This window comes from Paralichthys olivaceus, chromosome 20 (genome assembly GCF_024713975.1).
Source record: "Paralichthys olivaceus isolate ysfri-2021 chromosome 20, ASM2471397v2, whole genome shotgun sequence".
Taxonomy (NCBI): Eukaryota; Metazoa; Chordata; class Actinopteri; order Pleuronectiformes; family Paralichthyidae; genus Paralichthys; species Paralichthys olivaceus.
The window spans coordinates 10,704,483-10,729,146 of record NC_091112.1 but is presented as its reverse complement, the minus strand read 5'-3'; the positions used below and the strand labels follow the sequence as shown (position 1 = coordinate 10,729,146).

The 24,664-nt window shown below is 40.0% G+C and overlaps 1 protein-coding gene across 5 annotated transcripts in view; it reads right to left on the bottom strand.

The window, feature by feature from the left end:
- gabbr2 (gamma-aminobutyric acid (GABA) B receptor, 2) overlaps positions 1-24,664 on the bottom strand; it is a 162,412-nt gene that overhangs the window by 73,783 nt on the left and 63,965 nt on the right. For all 5 annotated transcript variants that reach the window (XM_020090789.2, XM_020090791.2, XM_020090788.2 and 2 more), the window contains one exon: positions 6,365-6,535. In XM_020090789.2, the coding sequence (XP_019946348.1) occupies positions 6,365-6,535 (171 nt within the window). The remainder of the gene's footprint in view (positions 1-6,364; positions 6,536-24,664) is intronic.

The following is a 24,664-nucleotide window of genomic DNA, read 5'->3' as shown; positions in this document are numbered from 1 at the left end:
AGTAATCAAAATGTGTTTCTTCACGCCGATTTTCACCAATGAAATCTCCTCTCCTCTCTCTCTGGCCAAATTTTTCTCATGTCCTCCGGCCATGCCCTGCGGCCGTCAACCCCTCCCCACCACCACCTGAGGCTTTGGCATATGCAGGCATGTGAAGACATCAGAGCGTATGTGTGCTCAGCTGGCAGAGACCACATATAGAACAGATGAAGACCCTTTATGTTTGCCCTATATTTGTCAGTGAGAGAGCGTTTGTTCCGTAGTATATATATCCTAGATTGTTTTAGGTGACTGCCTTGGAATTGAATAAAATGCACACAGTTGAGTGACTGCTCCTCTGCTACCTAAACTTTTCTCCCTGAAAGTTTCCTCATTGACAGAGAATGTCGAGTCAGCTTGAATTCACATTATTTACAATGACAGGTTGACATTATAGAGAAAAGTCATCAAAACAAAACACCCCTTCTGGAGGAGTTTCATAAACCTGGCAAATGTTGCATTTATCCTTATTTTGACAGTAATACAAGTGAATTATATTGAAATAGACAGTAAAGAAGTAGATTAAATAAAGTGATTATTGGAAACTTTAGATTCAAGATGAGTAAACCCAATTTGTTTCTGTCAGTAAAGACACAACAAGCTTCCACCTTTCATGGCTTCACAAAGTGCACCTTACTGAAAGTATCTCTTCACAAATAGAAGCAGGTCACCGTGGAGTGAGAACACAACCACCTTCAGTTCCGCTGCTACTGCATTACAATGGTTAAAACAACAATTTCAAGTATTTTGTTGCCACTGAAAAAAAAATCCAAACAACTTCAACTTTGTTTCCCTCATGTCTCCAAATGTCTGCTGTCATTATCGTCTCCTCCTCTGCTATCCTGGAGGGAGCTCTAAATCACTGTACATCACTCACTCCTGTACAAACAGTCCCTCCAATGTACTGCTCGCTGAGCTGAAAACACAGGGAGGCCCGAGTGGATCAATACAACCAGGTTTTGCTCTTGAGAAACAATCGGTTTGGTGGTCTGGACAAGCTTCAGTGTCCTGTTGTGTTGAGCGTTGATCTAACAGGCCTGAAAGCTAAAAGGAAACTAGTCTGTACAAGAGAGGGATTGTAGCAGGGTGGATGGAATAACAGGTAACAATAAAATACCGACAAAACGTACAGAATGGAGATGAGAAATTTGTGCTGTACAACAATGCAAACTCAATGCTACACATGTACAACCACACACATATTCTGACGCACACAGCTATTCAGCAAGCAGAAAAGCATTTGTCATTGGAGAATTTTCATTGGTTTGATTTAGTGTTTCCTCCACTGCGATGGAAAAACAACAAACACATCTGTGTTCTGCTGAACTGAGTGTGTCAGATAACGTGAGCGAGAGGGAGGGGGACAGATGGATTGAGGGATAGTAGGAGGGGAATAGTGAGCAGCTTTTCTGCGTAACAAAAACATCCTCCATTGTCTGGGGCATCCTGGGAATCCCCAGCAGCAAACACAGAAGAGAAATAATCCAACTCCACATCTGAGCATGTGCACACGCTCACGCACACAAATACAAACATGTAATCACACGCCCACACAACGGATGAAATTAGTTATTTCAGTTCAAAGCAACAGCGTTCAATCAGTAAATTTACACAAAAGGATATTATTTATTTGCAGAATGTCTGTCACGCAAAACAAATGCACCCAAAAAACATTATACCAATCATGAACCACAAACTGAATTTGTGTATTGCCATTTTTATTTCACAGTTTCACCACAACTTGATTCAATTTTTTATTTTATTTCAAAATAGGTTCTGTGTCTGTGACAGGAGCATAGAGTGCCAATCACTTGTACTCCATGTATTAACAATGTTTCAGTTCTTTAACCTTCATTCATTCTAACACCAGACAAATTTATCAACTTTGATGGACTGTGTATGACATTTGTCATTTAGGGCTGTAACTAATGGTTATTTTCATTATAAATCAAATCACTCAACTTATCATTTCATTTCAGAAAATGGAGAAAACTGTCCATTACCGTTTAAAAAAAATAACAAGAACCAAGATGACATCTTCAAATTTCCTGCAGAGTCCAAACAATAATTTAAAACCCAAAGATGATCTGTCTTATGTCAGACTTTTTTAAACCAGTTTCCTGCCTGGAGATGGGGGTGATGGGGGTGATGATGGTCACGCGCAGAAAGTTTCAGCCATCGTTACGTCTTCTAGACAAGAACCTAAAATTACTCTGAGCAGCTACTTCTGGATGAGTATGAAGCTTCAAAAAAACAAAAACAGAACAGCTTCAGGCAACTGCAGGTGGACTAAAGTAAGTGCCCTGACGCAGAGTCAGTAGCGTTTGATGATTCACAAGACACCGTTATGACACTGCGAGAATAATAGACACAGCATTTCCAGGCACATTCACAGTGTTTAGCCTCCTTTTGTAGTGACGAGTGTGACATATTGTGTGTGTTTAATAGTGTTGCACATACCAGTGTTAGCAGGTGCTTTCTATCATTCCATCTGTCTGTCAGAGCTTTGTGCATCGGTATCCACACTTTCATCACAGGTTTACGTGTCCACTGATATTTTTTACAGTCGAGAAGTTATAAGAAGAATGCGACAGGTTCATTTTATTGCAGTTTGGCTTTTACAAATGTGGCAATGCGATGAGCCCCCGCAAACATCTGTCTCTCATACTGTACGCTATACAAATCGCTATGCAAATCCCAAGAGTTCAGATTAAAATGCCAGTCATGCGCTTTGACAAACTAGCGTGACAAATGGTTGTGCCACAGCCTGATGACAAGCTCTCAACTGGATTCCTCTCACAGCCTTACATGCCACCGTAGAAAGAGAGGAAGAGTCAGTGAGAGGAACTCCTGCAGCTCAATCAGTGGTCATAGTGTAATTAAACACTTGAGCTCAGAGGGCTCCAGGCAGAGGACAGAGTCCTAATCCTGTTCTCAGTCAGGTCTGTCATCTGACTGACTGATGGTGGCTGCTCTGTTCCTGGGCGAGTCCTGTTTGTCTGGCAATCTCAATAATGTTGATTGCTCTGTGTGTGTGTGTGTGTGTGTGTGTGTGTGTGTGTGTGTGTGTGTGCGCAGTGTGGACACCTTCATGCTAACTAATACCTGGCCTTTACTTATTCTCATCTCTCGCCACAATAAACCACAACCCAGTGTGTGTGCGTGCATGTGTTTCAAAAGTGCCTATAAATAGAAGTGACAACCTGGCTTTCACTTACAGGTTACAGTCCCAGGGGACACCACATTGTATTTGTGTGTGTGTGGTGTGCATGCCACTGACTGAATCCTTAACAAGCGTTACATAATATTAACCTTGCAAACAGTCTCCCTGGGAAAGGGAGAGACAAAAGAGAGATGTAGGAGGTGGTGAGGATGACAACACTGTCAATAGTAAACTCATTATGCAGATGCAAGTGTGTGTGTGTGTGTGTGTGAGTGTGTGTACACATGCATAATGTGCTCTACTTCCTGTATAAGTATAGTATATTTGTGTATGTTAGTGATGTCTAAAACCAAATCTATAAATAACAGATCACAGAATCAATTATTTAGATGCTTCATTTTTTTCCCATCTGTTCGGTATTATTTGTTTTCAAAAGCCTCTTGTTAAAATGTAATCCAACTAAAAATAACTGGCAAATATTCTTCACACCATTAAATAAGGGGAAGATTTCTTCTGGTTTCTCTTTCATGTTTGAGCAGGCTTCGCAGGTAAACACTCTGTGTGGAGAGTGAAAGAGGTGGAACACATTGACCGAAATGCACTGGCTATCAGCCTTTAAATCTATCTCAATCATAGATAGCTATTAATTGAGATAAGACAAATGTCGTTAGGACCTAAAACATCTGCAAAAAATGTGGCTGTTTGTGTTTTGTGTGGAGTAATGTTCGACATGTGTGATACTAGAAACTAGTGGGACTGTAAAAGGTGCGCAGCGAAGGAAACACAGACTTTTGTTCCAGAGATCCACTGTCTACACAGTAAGCCCCAAAATATTGGCCTTTGTCCCCAATGGAAAATTCATTGTTAGAAGGTAGCCGATGGGGTCAGAGACTGCCTCTCTTACAGTCAGCTGCTGAATTTGTACAGTGAACATGTTTATTTTTTTTGAACTTTATTTTTCGGTGTCATTTTAGGATCCCTCCACGGGATCCATAGGGGTTTGACCACTCCAGCCTACTGATTCAATGATTTGCTGATAAAAACACTGCATTATCAAACGGTTGTAGTTCTAAAATAATTGTGCCAGGACTAAGTAACATTCAAACACCCATGACATTTATTAGAAGGTAAACATGAGACTCATAGTATTTAACTGTTTTGCTTTTTGGTGGCATTAAAACAGCATTTACTACTTCTGGTCTCATCACTTGTTGCAGCCAAAAACCCAAGCGTGCTCTGAACCTGACAGAGGATTGTATGAATCCTGAAGTGCGGCAGCAATGCTTGCATATTTGTAAATCAGGATTAGAGGCCAATCTTGTGGCAGGTTGATTGAATCGGGCCGTCCGTCTTCCTCCCGTCCTAAGCCCCTTGGTGCTTTCAGGAGGGGAGAGATAAAGGGATTTAGACTCACTGAGATTTGCAGTGAGACTTCTTACACACCCCTCCACTTCCAATCCCGAGCTGCTGAGCAGATTGTTTTCAACCAGGGCCCCAAGGCAAGAGCTCACAATATGATTCTCAAATGTATGCCTTTAATACATCTGACGTGACATTATGTTTGTGCCATGAGTTTCATTTGTTATTCAAAGGCATTTTTATGTTTTGTTTTTGTTCAATCCTATTATAGAAAGAAATATGTTTGACTCACTTGTGGGCATCTCAATCAATTTTCATCAATTTTAACACCTTTTTCTTTGCAGAAAAAAGCTGTAAGATGCTTATATTAACAGAACAGACATTTTCATTAAGTATGCAAATGCACCCCTCCCGTTTCTGAGCTGAAATCCAACTTATGAAAACTTTCAAAGTCCTCAAGCTTTGAGATGAATTTTAGAGCAGACAGTGTCATGAGTTAACACAGATAATGTTCATCATCGATGCAAAAATGGCTTCACCCAACAATGTACAGTAAGCTGAGTGGTGTTATCAAATGAGAGGGCCACACATTACTATAACTACATACCATCTGGAATTCCGTCAAGAAATAAAAAAATCTTAATATCTGTTACAAAAGATTGACACTAAAATCTGCTCTAATCTGTTTTATCAGGTACATGAGCAAATAGCAACAGTTTCTTTGGAAGCAGCAAATTATCTTTTCATTATTTGTAAATAGACAAATTAAACTCCAGTTTTATCATTCCCTCAGAATGCAACATGGAATATCACATTGGTGGAAAGTGATCGACCACTGGAGAATAGCTTAAATTAAATTGATTGCCACACACTCAAATCTTTTTGGCATCATCTAAATTATAATTGAAAAGAAATGCTGAACAAATCACTGTTTTGTTCTGTTGCTGCTCTGTCTGCTTATCTCCGCTTGACAAGATAAAAATCTCCCTGACTGAGAATATATAGAATATTCAGTGTTTTATGATAGCGAGACTTTAACCTTCACCTTCACGACGAAAAGTTTTTTTTCATAAAGCTAGAGGGTATAAGGGAGACGAGACTGGATTGAATAAAACCAGATTAACATAAGAAAAAAAAATCTCCTGCATAAAAGTACACTTAGCTATAAATATACTCTGGACATGGGTCAATAACAGGTCTGTGTGTTAGAAGCTGATAATACTAAGACGTGTTATTAAATATTTACATGTGCACTGGCCAGAGTGGGATTTTAACTGCGCTGCTGCAGCTTTATTTTTATGCATCTGGTTTACTGTCTTGACTCGTGAAAGTTTTATACATGCATTTTTGTGCAATAAAGAAGGATTTAGATAAAAGAGACTATGCACTTTTACCCCCTGTAATTCAGGCTGCTGTTACCGTGAGGCAGAGGTGTAACGAAATGCACAATCAATTTATTCAATTTCAAGGTTAAATTCAGATCAAGCATTATGTGCAATTATCACGGTTGCCTTTGCAATGATTGATGAATCTGTTTGACCAAATTAGTACAAATTATACATTTGGTTTAGGTGTATTGTTGGTTAATCAGCAGTAATAGCATAATTTATATGCAACAGAAAAAGATTATGCAATGAAACAATTATCAGTCCTACCACCACTCACAGTGACAGTTTTATTGATATGAATATGTTCACTTTTCAACTTTGTTGTCTAACTCTAGCACCCAAGGTTTCTTTGTCAACTTTCAAAAAGTTCGTTTTAAAATGATGTCTCTTCAAAGAGGGACCAAAATAAACTGACCTCTGAGAATCTCTGAACGTCCTGTGTTAGTGTCCCCACACGGGACCAGTTGTAGAAGTTGAGGAACTTCACCACAGCAGGGTTCACAGCGTTGTCTGAGGGGACAGTGCGGAAGAAGTTGGGGTACTTTTTCTTGTCAGCCAGAACTGGTGTCGTGGCTGCAAACGACAGCTGTAATGAGAGAAGAGGAGGAAATACAGTGAGTACTGATTCTGAGTACCGAACAGTTAGGGTTAAAAACGACAGTCACACATAAACCTCGCAACACACTGTCTCTTCTGCACTGTTGGTACAGTTGCACTGTTAAGTATTGCGTCACTGAACCTAATGCACTTGATGACAGATCTCAGGTCTGCCTTTACTTAGGTCAGTGGCCTCTGTCATTTCAAAGGTTAAACCATGGCAGTGCATACATAACACACGCACACGCACACACACGAACAAATGAACTATTTCAAATTACTTCAAATGTCAATGAAACAGCACCTTCAAAATGTAATGAGGAATAGATCAGTAAATATTGGCTGGAACTGATTAACCCAGTCTGCATAACCTTTTAAGCTGTGTGTGTGCTTTAATATGTATAAGTATGTATTAGTGCCCTGTGTGTGTATTTGTATATATTTTGGTGACAAGAGAAAAACACTTGGCAATATGACTCATCTTTGGATTGGTAAGTTCTCATGTACACGCACGCACGCACGCACGCACACACGCACACACACACACGATAATGCACGATACCCAGCATTTAGGGTATCACAGTTCTGTCGCCCCAAATTGTTTTGTTCAGTTATACCAATAATCGTTAGCAGCAGTCACAATTGTCCTCATTCCAACCCATCCTGCCTTTCATTTGTCATTTCTATGCTAATCAAGTTTGGCTCTCTCTTCCACTTTGCTGCACATTTACAACAGTGGGTCACTAAACTTCCTCCAGAGGCGAAAATAGCTTAAATTATTTTTTGCATTAGGATTAAAATGTGCAAGTCTGTACAATGTAACAACCAGCAAGTATCCAAAATGACTTGCTACTTTACTGTTCAATGTGAAATTTTTAGATTTAGACTGAACGGCTTCATTAATAACTGTTACAGGCAGCGTCATACTATTACACTGGTTGAACTTTAAAATGAAGATATGTAAAGATCCATACAGGTGCAGAGGTCTGAAAGGTTGTGAACATTTTGGTAGTAAAGCAGCTGAGATAATAAGGCACTGTGCTTTATTTCCACTGTCCTATCTGTGTTAATTTAATGAGCGATATGAATCAGTGCAGGGTTAATTACATACTTTGTAGAGATTAAGCAGAATTTGTGATTCATGATAGCAATCAACAGAAGGATATTATAACTCTGACTGAGACCAAGAGGTACACCACTAGATATCGCTGAAAGTGCACCAGAGCCTCGAGGAGTCCAAGCACTTCCTAACTTTAGAGATTACTGTGATCCTCTCATTAAGCCTCTATCCACTTCGAGACATCTCAACCACTTATTAATCACAGTGCTGCTGGTATATCTGTACACTTGTTGAAAACTGATCACTACTGGAATGATACTGCAGCATGACTGAAAGGAGTAACTGACTTTAAATGACAGAAATATGAAAAAGGACTAACAGTACAGGGTTTTACTATTGTGTAAAATGTTATGACAGCTGTGACATAGCAGTTCAGCTTGATTTGACCATATTGGATAAAGTTACCGATATCAGATGCATGATTTTCTCTTGATTCCACAAAGTCTACAAAGCAATCTGAGGAAACAACCATATTTTGTGAGGACAGTATATTAGGCAAGATGAGAGGGAGCCCCAATGTATTATTTAAAGAATAGGCTGGTCTTTAACTCTGAACAGTCTTTTTTCAAAGGAAAAGACAAAAATAGCTCCACGATATCGCACATCTGAGAGTAGTGGCTTATGTAAGAGGGTTTTAAAGAGGGCCGGCCCAAATAGGATGGTCTTTGGTGGAGAGCTCTACACCAGTGTCAAATTTACACAAGTGATGTGCACACACATCACACAGAGGATCAAGCACATGCATTCACACACTCCAACTGCACATACACACAAACTATAGCAGTCTCCTTTTTCCAGTAGTAATTAAATCTGTGGCGATGGACTCTGGGCAGCTCCCCCCTCTCATATCACTACAAGGTCACTGAGGCTCTTGGTAAAATGACTGAGGATCCGTCTGGCCCCGCTGAGACATAATGTTTTCGTGAGGACTTGAGGTGAATCACTGATACCATCACAGTGGTGATCTATGTAGACATTTTGTGCTCACATTCCCTTATCACATTCTATTTAAAGTGAGTATGAAAGCTTTGTTGCTTCCCTATTTGGGCTTATTCATGCCACAACCAAATTTAGATTTTTCAAGTTTATGCATGGGCAAAAAGTGAGAGGGGCCCAGAACATAAAAGAATAAATACAGAGAGACTAGCTTACCACTGATTCACTAGATATATCACAAGTACAAGTACATTCAGGAACCATGAATACAATGAATGGTAATCAATCCTGATGTGTTTGAGATATTTTAGCCAAAGTTGTGAACCAACCAAATGACAAGCATACCAACAATGCCATTCAGTGAAACCATGCCTTTATCAGTTTTTATGTGATCTGAGATGCCATTGAACAGTGACTGGTTCTTTTTAAATGACCTATTACTGCTTTTTTGTACGTAGGGGTTGTGATTTACCGGGTAAAATAAAGGTGGTTTTGTCTCTCTGATCACGTTCTAACACAAGCGCAGAGGATTGCTGCAGCTAAAGACCAAGATACAGTTGTTGAAGCCTTTATTACATACATCCACAGCTAAATGTCTCTTTGTTTATATCTTCTGCAGTATACCTGCCTGATTTGGAATGGAATTGGGAATCAATGGTGCATGTATTAAAGGTAACAAGCCTTACAACCGTCCAAGCACAAGCGGTATAAAGAGAGAAATAAGGAAGAGGCAAGAGTGTGTCTAATCACATTGATGGATGTAATAGCATTGATTGGTCCTAGCAGGATTGCTTTGCAATAGGATCTGCTGGTGCTAATTGTGTGGTTGGCCTTTGAATAATGGAGTGGCTATTACAGACAAGCTAAATAAAAAAAAACTGAATGGAAGTTATCAGCTCACTCACAGGGTTTTGTCTTTCATGTTTATTGCACCAAACGTGCAGCATCACTGATAAATCTACAACCAGATTTGAGACCGGACTGCCTCACCAATGTATTCCAAACACATTAGTGAACAGAGCGACAGACAAACCTCATTAAAAAAAACAAAAAAAAATACATTCTTCTAAATAAATCTGGTCACATAAAATTTATGCTGCTTACATCTCTTTTTTTGCCTTGTTTACCATTTATCAAATGCCAAGTACAAGCTGTCACACTTGATGAAGGGCTTAAGCACAAATATTGATAAGACCGCACAATTTGTGAAAAGGTGTGATCAATATTTCAACCACACACCGACAAACTGCAAAACATTCAAAAATAAACACTGTTCTCTTCCTAGCGCTTCCTAATTCTGCAGTATTTATCTTACTAACTCTCCAACAATATTTCAAATGGTTGGATGTTGTTTTTTGAACACTTCCAGTATTCTGGTGAAAGAAGCAATACAAGGGCTGTGTGGCAATCACTTATGGGATATCGATGTTACAGGATTATCAGGCCAAAAAATGGTCAAGCATGTGATTAATTACCTTCATCAATCAGTGAGGTTCAGTCCAATGGTATATTTGAGATAGACCAAGTCAACCGCAAGCACGTTCAATATATAATATACAAGTGAAACAGGCAGAATTACTCAGCAGGAAACAAAAGATTCTATAACTGTTGACATGTTTTGCAACATTATTGATCCTTGAACAGAGAAAGAAGTAATGTCTCTGAATTTCCTGTGATGCCAATCACAGTTGGGCTTATATTTTCAAGGGATAATCAGAGGTTCCAATACATTTTACACACATGCAGTCAGAGTGGCAGACCTTGATTGGTTGCATCCCAGGATAACACACTTTCAAGAGGTGCTTTGAGTCAACTCCAGCAAGTTATAAAACTGAAAAGAAGGCTTTCATAATCACAAGGGATGGTATCAAACAACTTCAAACGCTCATCCCACCCATGCCTATTATCTCCCCCTTCGCCCACAACACAACAGATTCAAAGCCCATCCGTCCTGCCAGAGCCCCCGGGACCCCATGCAGAGTAATAGCTCAGTAATAGTAGTGCTACTGATCAGGAAGCACGGAGGTGGTCCAGGGGTTTATTCAATATGCAGGAGAGGCATTTGGTGCACCGTAGGAGAACCCAGCTGGAGAGGCAGCGGTAAGGGAGAAGCTTTGGACCCCACACCGACCACATCCAGAACTCATTAGCACCAGGATGAGGAGAGGTGGATGTTGTAGGTAGATGGAAGAGGGACTGAGTGAGATGATAAAAGATACTGGCCCAGAGGTGGAGAGACACGGACGGAGGGATGCAGACAAACGGGGAGAGAAGAAAAGATTACATGAATTATGTGCTAGCCATTATTGATTTCATAGTGTATAGTGAAGTTGGTGTGTGTGTGGGTTGAATGAGCTTCTGCAGACAATGCACATTTACATATCTGCTGTTCCAGATCATCATACTGTTCAGTCAAGCTTGTGATGGTGGAAAACATCAAAGCAGTGAATTTTAAAGTTTGGGGTTAAATGGAGGGTAGTGACATCGACTCGACTCCACTGCATTTACTTATACGAAGCGAGAGTGATGCGGACATATTGCTACATGCTTTAACACAGTGCCTTCATGTCCACACTCACAAACTCTTTTGGCTGATACATGCAAGTAATCGATTTCTAACTGCAAAGACTTATGTGAGTAAGTTAAGATATTGACTCAATATGAATCACATGAAAAAGTGTGTAAATCAGGGAAAATTACATCAATATTGTGTTTAAAACCGTGTTCCACCACTCTGTGATGAATCAAATACAAATGTGATCTGCTAAAGCAAGAAGGCAAATTACAAAAACATTTTTTCTTATTAATTTTGCTAAAATACCACAGTATGATTCGATCACACTTTAAAAAAAGACACTTGAAGGTGGGCATCACAATCAATTTTACAAGATATTGGTTTTTCATTTTCCCAAATAGCTTGGAGCAGTTTGAAATGAGGCACATTAGCCATGCACGTGTTTGTGTTCCTCTGTGCTGTTGGGTCCACACAAAAGCCAGAGGACAGGAAGTGGAGGCTGAGTGTGTGGTTGTGGTAAACAGATGATGTGAGTGCATGTGGACAAGATGATTCCAGAGTAATAATTGAGACAATTCAACATCTATTACAGTAATAACTAATGGAATAGATTCCTCAGAAGAAACTGAACACAGAAACATGACATCAGCAAGAAAGTGCTACACGTGGACTCTACTCTCTAAGGTCATGGGTGACCTTCGTGCTTGGCTTGCCTGACATGATCAAATGTGTAAAATAGCTGAGAGGTGCTAAGCCTGATGTGTCCATTTGATGTTCACACATCATTGGGAAAGATGAACACATCACTGAGTCTTTATGTAAACTGTTATTAAGTTTTATGGCTATTGAAGAATAATTTTCAAACCTGAGCCCATTACATATTTTAAACAAAGCTACTATTCTACCATGAGTGTACAAACCCAGAACTGCAAGAATCATGGAAGTAGATTTGCTTCAAAAAAGCCAAACTACAAAGTGCTACATATAAGTGCAGACTGATGAAGATGACAGCAAAGTTCACATATTATTGTACACAAGGTAAGTTCGCCCTCTCAGCCGATGCATGCTTACTGCCGTAATAATGGATACAAAAAATGCAACAATCTTTTTTTAGCCGACACCAGATAAACAAAAGCCAAAGCCGACTGACAAAGCTCTGCAAAAAGAATGCTCAGATTGAAGAATCACTGATCAAATCTTCGACTCTATGAGGCAGCCTTTATAAGTTATGAAAAGTATTTCATTCTTTTAATCTTATTCTAAAAATACAGAACACAAGGTCCAACAGCTCTAATGCCATACGGGTACAAAGAAATTTAGAAAATGTGACACGGATTGATTTAAATATACTAAAGGAAACAATAAACCTTACCAAAAAACAGATCAATTTCATCGTGACAACAGCTTTGAGGATCATTCTCATCTGTGTAAATGACGAGCACTTTACCATATTGTGTTACAGGATACTGCACATCATCACATACTGTGCCCATTAAGTGGCCTCTGGACAGGTGAGTGATGTGGCCGTCGCCTCTTTTGCTTTTAGTCTACTGCAGCACCTGCTCTAACATGTCAATCATGTTATGAGTAATGCCAACACATACACACCCACCTACACACACAGACTGAGTGATGTTCTGTTGTTGCTTTGCTGACCTTGCACAACACCCGACCACATCGCTCATATCTCAGGTCAATTGTTTGGACCTGGTTTTCATCCTCTCCGCTTACACTGTCATTTATTTCAGCAGTTATGTCCGTCCCTCCTCATATCTATTCCCAGCCTCACTGACTGGGACATTATTGGGCATGAAGCTCCGTACCTGCAATGTGATCAACGTCTGGATTGACCTGAGCAAGCATTCAATCATACATGCGCTGTCACTGAATCACCAAAGTAGGAGATAGATGCTTTTCAATCCATTGTGCACAGACATCTCATCCACACATGCTTCCCTTTCTGAGGTTTATCTGTTTCAGTTGGGCCTCATGTTTTGTGAGGAAAGCCCTAGGAATGAAAATTGGGTAAATGGTAACCTCTTCTACTAAAATCTGTTAAATGGAACGATACAACAAAAATACTTTCTATTTCTCTATCAAAATCATTGTTCAGCATCAAAAAAATCCTAATTCGTAAATACAAGACTGGCCCTTAAAGCATAGGGCTCCATTTAATCATCCCTTGGCTGAATCTGATGGTGTCATCTCACTTAATGCTGTTTAAAGGAGTTTGAGCTCAGATTAAGATGTTAAGCTCTTCCCTCAACCTGACCACTTAGAGCGACTGTACATCACTGACACTGGCAGAGTGCTGGGGTAAGCTTGTGGACTCTACTCTCTAAGGTCATGGGTGACCTTCGTGCTTGGCTGACATGATCAAATGTGTAAAATAGCTGAGACGTGCTGAGCCTGATATGTCCATTAGATGTTCACACGTCAGTGGTAAAGATGAACTCCACACTCAGTCTGTGTGTAAACTATTGTTAAGTTTTAAGGGCTATCGAAGAATAATTCTGTGTTTTATAACCTGAGCCAGGGTTTCAATGATTAGAAGGGTTCAAAAATGTTTTGGAATTAGTCCAATATTGAGCAAGAATGCTAAATCAGTAGCACAACAGCTGCAATGTAACCCAATGGGGCATTTGTCATGTAAAATATAACTTTTTTACAAGATTGGTCATTTGTTTAATCAAAGTTAATAGTGACTGTATCACATTCAAATCACATCAGACTTGACAATGCACCTTCTTGGGCCTTTAATCACATGACAAGTGTGAAGGTGATAAGATGAACGGTTTACAAGATCTGGAGCCACATAGACAGACAGATGGATTTATTAAATAGATGCATTCACACTTTGGCAACAAAACATTACTTTGGTAATGTAAAAGACCACTTATTCTTTAATTTTGTCAACTGAAGAGGAAAAATGAATTGCTACAATCAGTTATGACTCAGTTGGTACTTTCTACAAACTACTGGCTGATTGTACTACCTTATGCTATGCATGCTTCCTGATTCCTGATGACAGGTCAATAAAATTACTTCGAGTAGAGGTAATAATATTACTTCTTGGCAGGTCTCTGCAGTCTGCACTTTTATAACAAAATTTTTCTACTCAAGAAAATGTGATTTGGCGTAGAATTTCCTCTCCTACTTGGAACACCAGTAATCATCCTGGTCAAAATGGGCAGACATGAGTGCTTTCAGTTGATAGGAAACCTAATCACCCTCTATTGTCCCATCTTACACTACCAAATTATTCATATGAGCCTATTTGTTGTACAGTGTGCTGGACATGATGGATGTGGAGTATTAATCAACAGAAGGCGTCGCCCGTCACCACCTTTGCCATGAGACAAGCTCACGGGACTCTGCCATTCTTCATGGCTGTGCGTCAACAGCTTGTCCTTGAACAGTGGGGATGAGTGGCAGTGAAACGTTTCAATCACAAACAGGATCCTGGAGAAAGCAATTTATCGTCGATCCAGTTGATATCGACAGGACCGGATATAAAATGAGGAGGTTATAAGTGGACATGAGGAGACGTGACATTCTGTATTTTCATAAAAGTATGAGGACAAAAACCTAAGAGGACATGAGAAATATGAGTATTTCTGCTCTGTGCCTGTTCTGTATTTCCAAAAGCACTTTTAAAGTTTATCTTATACTACAAATACTGTTTAGATGGTATCAGTGTATGCTGGACAAATCTTAGATTTGGAAAAATCTGTGAATGCTCAAGGGGAGGTGGGAGCAGGGGGCTTTGACTGATGGTATTCTGCCACCTAGCTCCAAACTATTCTATTTATAAATTGAGATTTGATACCGTAACCTGAAATCTCACGGTGCACCCTGCTGCTGCCACTTGGCTGCCTATGAATGATTTATGAGCAGATGCTGAACTGTAGAGACCATTATTGTTCTTTTTTTTCTCCCTCCCTTCCTCCTCTCTCCATCCATCTCTCTATACACCGATTCCTTCGGGGAAGCAGGGGATTACATTGCATGAAGTCGTATTTTTCTCTGCTTACTGGGCCAACTTGTGGTGAACACACTGCAAAAAAATGTTGATGTACCCCATACCAAGAAATCTTTTGAGCATCAAACTCCCAGGGTGGACTTTGAAGGTAGCTGGAAAAAGTTTATAATTTTCTGCAGTGGTCAGCTTTAAAGACTCTGAAAACCTATTTCCAGCTTCTCACTATGACGGATGGCATGAACAGACTTTTCTCTACAAAAGGTTTCATCTGTGAGATTTATGTTTTTTTCTATGCTTCAATCTTTTCATTGTTTTAAAGTAGACGGGCCTCATTTATGAAAAGGTGTTGCATGTCTCTGTGCACCAATTAGGATTAAGCAACATTTTAATTTGATTGTGATGACAGTTGGTGGGTTATTTGGTTGCTGTCAATCAAATTAATCCAAATCATCACAATCACAAAGAAGCAGTTTAAAAATAATATGGAAGAGTAAATACACTTCATAGAAATATAATCTCCAAATTGAGCTTTCTATCAACATATTGAGGAAACAAATGTCCAAAACAAAAACAAACATGTTGGCAGAATGGATAATTCATGTTTATGTTACTTTTTTGTCGCCTAAACATAACATTAAGATTCAGACCCTTACGATGTGTCTGGGGTTTTAACTGATTGTTTCAGAACAACCCTTGTGAGTGTTGTTATTCAGGGAACCCATTCTAGTCTTTCCATCATTAAATCCATCATTAAATAAAGATTTAATTGTGAGCTGAATGCACGTCTCCACTCTTCTTTGACTGTGTCCATACACAACAATTTGACTGTCCAATGTACATGCGTGCACACCCACACAGTTTTCCACGTCCAAACACATACTGTGTCCCTGCTTTAGCACAATGTTTCATTCACTAGCCTGAGAAAATAAAACTGGTGTAGCTGTTGGAAAATCATTTACTTGAAAAAAGATCTGTGTCCATCCAGGAGGAACGTGCATGTTTACTTATGCTCAGTAAAGTATTAAAAATCTTTGGCAGAACAGCCGATAAGTTGCACAGTGTAATATTCATCCTATAATAGGTTATGTATGGGAAGAGCAGGGGCCCACACACAGGCGTTTCATGTGGTGAGTGGGCAAACATTTCACTGGAGACAGCATTTGCAAATTACTATCTTTTAAGTTGGCAGACATCTCATTGCTCTCTCTCTGCCTCCCCCATTTGCAGCAGAAAGCATTTACAGTCCATACTTAGGAGACTCCATCAGTCCCATTTGGTCCAATAATATTCTGATGTGACTCTTCCCCTTGCTTTTCAATTAAATTGTTAATGAAGACAGCGATAAATAAAGCATGGGTACACAGAACTGACATAAGCATGTCAGAGAGGGAGAGAGAGAGGACGATGAGGGAAAACACAGCCGACGATGCTGGGAACACCCAGATGGTTTCATGAGCAACATTGTCTCCCTCGCTCACTTTTTGTTTTCTTTTTTGCTGCCACCCTCCAAGGACAGCAGCATATTGTTTTCATACGAAGTAGGACAAGAATATAAGAGAGAAAAAGGATTCCTTCCCTCATAAACAGTTCAAACTCAAGAGGAAAACCAAATGTATTGACTTAGGGAAGCAGGTGCCTTTAATCTCATTTAGTTTCTCTACATTTCTGTGTGTGGGTGTGTTAATTACATGTGTAAGTAGCACAACTTACCATTAGGTCATTTCTGTGTGTTTTTTATTTCCCTTAAAACCCTCACCAGCTTCTGAGCTGTTATCATCCAATATTAGCTTTTCACTTTATCGTTGTAACTGTAAAAACTGGCAACTCATTGTACATTTTGTATTTTATTAAAAAACTGTTTTAAGATAAACATTAAAAAAGAAAGACATTAAATAAATCATTAAATTCCCTTGATTTTTAAAATTTTTTATAATACTCTAACGATGATATACAGATTATATATTGGCCCTAATAAGTCAATTATCTGCCTGGCTCCTCAGTCTCTGCCTATGTGTGTGTGCTGTATGTCTGTTTGTGCGTCAGTACCAGGATTCCTTGGTCGCTCAAGCAGAGGGTTCCATTACAGAGGTTAGACAACATGGAACCTAATACAGCACTGCAGCACTGCCGGAGTTCCAGTGACTTGTCCCGAATCTGAAAAGAAGCTTGTGGTGGGAGGGCCCCCGTAATTGGTTATACATCCTTGAAGTCAATATTACTCAGACCACCAAGTCCATTTCCCTCATTCACTCCCTCTTGTCCTCCATTCACAAAAAAGACAATAATGTAATCCTGGAGATTTATCGCGACCGCTCTCTCTCTCACCCTCTCCTCCCTCCTTCTCTCATCTTTCCGTCTTTCTTCATCTTTCTCCATTAGACAGCTAATTTGATTTGCAGACTATCTCTCTTCTGCTTATAGCAAGGAATGAGATAGAAAGGAGATATTAGTGAAGAGATAGAGACATAAAGTGCTTTAACATACCAGTGTTCTCTTATGACAAGCATTATTTATACATGTGATCATAACAGTCAATAAATCGTAATGCTATATGTTGAGTGGCTGCAGTTTAGCTTTCTATTTTACTGTAGCACTGCAAATCACAAGTGATGCCTGTGCATATGAGGACGTAAACTGAGTCACTTTCCTGTAACCACAGCAACAGTACATACTGTGTGACAGTGACTGGCTTATTGTTGGAAAGTAATTTCCATTCATTCAGCCAAAGTGTCAAAAAATGTCACCAACAGTGTTTGGCTTTTAAATTAGAGGTTGTGGTGTTTCGTTTGGGGCACCCAAATGTGGTGGGTTCAAATAGATGGTAAGATATAGATTATAAAATGTTTTGGATCTCACATGCTGTTTTTAGCTATATCTTTTTGAAGTCCTGAATTGCTACATAAAGACACACATCAGAAAATGGACACAGGCTTCAGGGGTCTAGCCATTGCTGGCTTAAATTTCCATTTATATATGAAAATACTGCAATCAGTAGTTATATAATTATGTAATGTTACACATTTTCTCCAACTAGCAGACACTTCACCCAACAGTCTATCCATGAATTCAAAAAAACATACTTCTATCATATTCTATTCATCAGAAAATATGGAGTAGACCTCTCCTCTTTTTGTAGTAGGGGGCTGGAGTGCAGTATTATCACTCCCTTGACTGGAGATGAGTGAGAACCACCGGGACTGCATAATCAAACTGCTTAGAACACACACTACCTTAGGATGAACTGGGAAATGGCCGTGTTTTTAGACAACAGGCTTGTTAGTGACTCCATTCGTCTTATACCCAACTTTATGTTTGAATATGAGACACATATTGAAAAGTGGATGTAATTTAGGCAGATTCATGCTCATTTACACACCCACTGGTACCATATGCTGTATGCAGTCAGTATAATCAGGTAGAATATCTTGTTTCACAGAGGGAAGAACGGGAGTTTGAGTGGTTTTTGAAAAGATTTGGAGAGTTTAGAGTGAAATATGGACCCTGCAGAGAGTGAAAAAAATATATGCGATTACGTTTGCAGTACAAAAATAAACTGTATGTGACGGCACACTCAAGAATTATTCTTTACACCTGGAAAACTATTCTTGTCAGGTCTCACTCTTTAATGACTCTCAAAAGGTGAGAGATGCACGCACACGCCTTGCTTTTATAAGCAGCACAATGTGTGAGGCTGGACACAAGTGCTCAGAGAAAAGCTGCAGTTGAATAAACCTTCAGGGAACAGAATTGAATAATCAAATGTGGTTCAACCATCATTTCCCAACATGTGACCCGCCCCGGGCTTGTTGGATTATTGCTCACAGATTATTCCTCCAGATCTGGTGTTTGGGCGCCGTGCCCTGCGGCATCGCTCAGCCAGGGGGCCACCCCCCCCCCGAGAAGAAAATGAGAAAGAGCCTGGATACCTGCCTGGTTTTCAATCAGTGGCCGTCTTCACTGTAACGGGTAAGCTGCACATAACATGGACATACATGTACATGTGCTAGGACTGTAAAATATACCCTTTCATTTTTTCTACTCTGTGACCCCCTCCAGAAACATTGAGTAAGTAGTGATTCCTGACTCTCTTGGACTCTCTATGCCTCTTCTATCAAATCAATATACCAGAAAATAAAGCATGCAGTACTAAAGAAATCCCTTTGCAGGAAATGTGGTAAGGATGAGCTCATAAATCAATGGACAAACACAGAAATGAAAGCTATAAGAAATAGAAAAATATAAAGCCAGTGTGCAGTTTACATGCAACAACAATATAACCATTTGCCTGGATTTCATAACTGGTGCAGCATTATGTTTATTGCAACCAGAAATTACATAATATGATTTGCTGTGTCAAGTGGAACAGCAGAAGGCTTTATTTTTTGTGAAAGGAAGCAGACTTTGTGCACATGTAGACATCGGAACAGCCTTTTCCTCTTGTCGCTCCACAGTACCTTCAGTACACTGACCTCTGAAAATGATAAATGAAAACAGATTTTTTTGTTCATATGCCATTGCTTGTCCCCACAATAAATAGTTTCACTCATTTCAAGAAATAGTGGGAAGTTAACTTCTATCATTATCCCTAAAATTAAATTACATGTCCTCTGACAGCAAACATTATGCACCTGTTTGCTATTATGTCTACACAACACCTGAGCCCGCTGTGACCCATCAGGAGCTGTTGGGACCGAGCCAGTTTCTGACAAGTATTTGTGTGATATTTGGGTTCGGGCTGGTTATGTTGGCTAGGCTCATGTTTTTTATACTGCAAATGACTGTAGTCGGGGTAAACATCTGATACCATTTTGGGCTCACAGAGAAAGTAGTGTGCCAGTGGCACATAGCAGGAGCTGGATGTATATCCCCACAGTATCCACCAACAAATGTGAAAGGTGATGTTCTTCGATGAAGCGATTTAGCGACACACTGCAGTCAAACTCGTAACAGGAAATATGTAAAAAAGTAAAGTCTGCATCTTTTTCAACTTATCCACTTTGGTTGAGTCTTGGGAAACCTCTTTATACCTTCCCTGCTCTCCAACTATCTTTTTTCTGTTCCTCTTAACATTTCAAGCACCTCTTCTTCTCTTGTAGTTTGAAAAAACCTTTAGTAATGCTGAAGATGGATGTGAAAAATGGGACTGATACTAAATATATATAAGTTAGTTCAAGACTTATTTTGTCCATATTTGCCATCCATGCAGTATATGCATGTCTTCATTTAGGATGGTCATGCAAAATATAGCTATTATAAGTGGTTAGGTTATATACATATAAGCAATAGTGCCTTGGTTGACTGAATGAAGGTGTAGCAAAGAACAAAAAATGGACAGGGTCATAGAAAGTGAGCAGAAACTCAACATAAAACATCTCTTCTGGAGCCACAAGGCTAGAGATTGGTCCTGCTGTCCCATTGATCGCAGCCATCCGCTTTAGCCAACACATTGTGATTGCACTTTGCAGTAGTATTGACTTTGTGTTAAATCCTGGCCTATCACAGATACTCACAGCAAGCACCTCCTGCATTCCTCTCCACCTCCTCAACCACATCCTCCTTAGCCCATGTCTTCAGATATTGATAGATGAGCACTGTGGTTCTTAAAAAGTCTGTTTTTCACAACAAAGTGACCTATATTAACATCTCAGGGACATTGTTAATGATCAACTAGGGAGACTGTGCAGAACTGCTGATGGCATCAACCTCAAGGCATTTATGAAACAACCAGAGAGTTTCCAGCAGATCATCTGCAGATTAGTCAGTATTAGTCTGTAGTCGGTGAAAAGCTGATTTGTTTTGTTTTTACACCATAGCTAGTTCACAAGTATGGGCTGTATGTTCCTAATGATTAAATATGCTCATTCTATTTAAACGTCACCCTCTGGAGATCACAAGAAAAAGTGTGCGTTGGTGAAAGCATCCACCCCCTGCTCCTCTCTTTCTATCCTCCACCACTCATTGGTATCTGATGGTCATCTGATCTCCCTAAGCGCCACCTACACACCCATTCACAATTCACAAAGCATCTTTTATTAACATCCATCCTCACAGATCCTTCATACTGCGGATTCTCATTTTTCTCACTGAAACCTCAAACTGTGCATCTGTGACGTTGCGAGGAAGCAGACAAATGAAGTTAACTTCCACTTTTGTTCTGTCAATGACAACATTGTTTCTGAATTGAACTGAAGATATATAGCATATCAAATTCCTCGCTTACACATTCAGATGCTTTTGGACACAGGTGCATTTAACATTTGGCAAAGGAAAGTTCTATTCACTTTGGCACGGTATCCCCTCCCTCCTCCTTCATCTCAGTTTCTTTCTTTATTTCAACCTTTTCTCTGCTGTCTGAATGTATTCGTAACTTTATTTGATATTCACAAAATGCATTACAGTGCTCTGCAACCTTCCTCACCCTCAGGGGAGGCTACACTTGCCAGTTCCACCAGAGAGCAGAGAGAATAGCAGATTTCCCTCCACTGCTCAACAGCCGTCCAGTCCTCCGGGCAACAACTCCGCCGCCTCCCTGCTTGTCAGAACACCTCTTTGCTATGCAAATTGCTTTGTTTTTTTTAACGCTCTCACTCTTCCTGAGCCACCCCTCGGAGCCAAAGGCAGTTTGGAAGGAGAAAAAAGGGCTTTTCTTGCCATTTCAAAATCCATTCTTTGAAACAGTTTGAGTCCATGCTGATAGATGAAATGCTAGGTCCTGGTGGATTTATGGCCACAAGGTCAAAGGGTTGGATTTTCCGACTGGGAACTTGTGGTGCGGAATAGTCTCTTTTAGCTGATATGATTGAGTGACTGATTATTGCTGGGAATAAAGACTGGCAGTAGTGGTTGGTTTCGATCATGAGTGCATTTCAAGGTTATTGATTGCTGTATGTTTCTGTAAATAGGTGTATGTGTGAGTGTTTCCTTGTTCTGTCAGCAGAACAGTGTTGCTCCTCTGGGAGAATATAAGGCCACTCCCACAGCTGCAGTGCTCTGAGTACATGATGAAACCTTCTCTCGGCCACTGACATGATATCAAAGGCTGAAATAGTCACTGGGCACTAAAGTAAAAAGTTAAGGTCTACGTTTCTCTTTGAATTTGGTGTGTCCTGTGATTTTTGTTAACAGTTAATATTAAAGCTCCTACAAGGAACCTTTGATTTTCGTTGAATTTGACTCCTTTATAGGGGTTTACAGAAAAATACTATTTTTTATCCCTTATTGTCTTGTTTGTCATTGTAGGTCACAAAGAGTCAGCAAAATTAAAATAAGATTGTTTAATAACCAGTAACAAACTGCTTGTTGGCATTTAAAGTGTCACACATATGCATAAACCTACCAACACAAAGCATGATATTGATTGAACGGTGTTCTGTAGATTCATCTTTATGTACTCATATGTATGTCAAGTGCAAGGGATGCTTCCTGGCCTCCCCACCACTCACTGACTGATGAAAAAACACTCACAGCGGAGTCGGTAAATGATAATGACAGAAAATACTCCCACACCATATCATGATTGTAATATCTACATATTGAAGTATACACAAGCAAATGTCAACTATGACACAAAGCTAATCAGGAAAATGCTTTTTTCTCATCACAGAATTGTTGATTGGAGGAAAACCTTCAGTACGGCTGCCAGCCTCACACCTCTGCCTCTCTGCCTCTCTCTCTGTTCTATAGTGTGACCATGATTATAGTGCCATACGACTCTCTGCCATGAACGTGACTTGGATGTCGATGTGGCCTGTTCCCACACTTGGAGTGCTGGGTATATATCAGCGACTCATCTCCAAGACACAGTCTCCAAGGTCCCTCAATGTGAGACATGCTTTTACGTCTCTCTCGCTCTTTCTTTGCTTGAATAATCAGACTCAGTCACTGCTATAACTCCTCTTTGGTTTCACGTGCAGATGCCATTTCCTTTCTTGTTGTTTAGTGGAGAGTATAGAGGTGAATGCTGTGGCCTGCATGCATCAGTGTCATATTAGACAATGTAACTGTAGCGTGCATTCTCTCACAAACAGAGAAATACTCAGCTGCTAGGACCTAAGCCGTGCAAATTAACTTTATCATGATTTTGTATTCATCAGAGAGGACTACCACTCATACGTACAGTGATATAATCACCTGTCCTTCAGCCAAGTTAGTTGCTTGACTCTAAAAATGAATAGGTGCTGTGTTAGGCACTTAAAAACAGGACTAGTTAGTGGGACTAAATAACAGAACTGGATATGAGCCCAAGTTTAAACTCTTATTTTGTGAGTAAATGAAATTATCTACCCACAAGCTCTTAACTTGGAGATACGAACTGCACAAAACAGTAAGTGTTGACACGTTTCACTTAAAACAACGAATGTCAACATCGTGGTGTCTCTTGCAGGTGGTGTCAGCAGATGACCAAAAGTTAATTTATGTATTATATATGAATGGATATATAATACAATCCATCCAATAGTTGTTGAGCAATTTCGTTTTGGATCAAAGTGGTGGAGGAGCAACTGACCAATCAAGTGAGAGAGCAACCCTGGCAGACCACAGATGTGGTTGTTGGTCTCAAAGCCCTTCAACTGAAGGAAAATTAATTACCAAGGGTCTGAGTCAATCAGCCATGGATTTTCAATTACTCTTCGAATGGTGGCAATGAAACAGCCTCAGCTGTGAAATACGCCGTATAGAGGTCTGAGAACACAGGGACCGGTCATTTTAATCAATTGTCCTCAACACAAGTACAATTTTTCAATGATTGCATCTGTATGCATGTGTGTGTGTGTTATATATATATACACACAACACACGCATGCATACAGAGTATGAGAGCACGCAAGAGAGAGAGAGAGGGGGAGAGATTGGTATAGGAGTAATACAAAGCCTGTCCAGCTACAGAGAAACCCCGCTCACTGTTTTTCATGGCCTTGCTCCCTCCATCTTACCTTGGCTCTCTTCTTTACTCTCTGACTTTTCAATTTCCAGAGACCTGCAGGGGCCAAAAGGCTAGCTCAAAGAGGACTGTAAATTTTTAAAATTCTATCTCCTGGGTTGCGAGAGGAGACATGGCCAGGGTCTGAGGTGGGCTGGCAGTCAGACATCAAGAAACATGAAGGACCCCTGAGCACGATAACACCAAATACTGAACACCACTCAAACCTTTGGTTTCTGCAGGGCAGTGTTGCACTCCTGCAGAATTACTTTGTGCCAAAGATGTGGAGGAACACTGGACGGGGGGTGAGATGAATTTTACATAACTACTCATTCTGGGTGTGACTTTATTTAAGATTACTTAGACAAAAAGACTATCAATGGATTGGATAATCTGCTTTCTCTGTTATGAATATGTTGTGTAGATTATAGTCCCCCTATTCATAGACAAAAGGAGACTAAGCTAAATGCTGCTGAGAAAACTTTACCCCCATAATCTGTAAATATCCGTTTAGAAAAGCAGAGGCGTGCATTCAAGGTTCACCGCTTACCCCATAATTACACCAATTAAGCTGATTACTCCCACTGTTCTCTGCCAGTGGGGGAACAGGAAGTAATGCCACAACAGAGGCTGAAATAAAAGTTT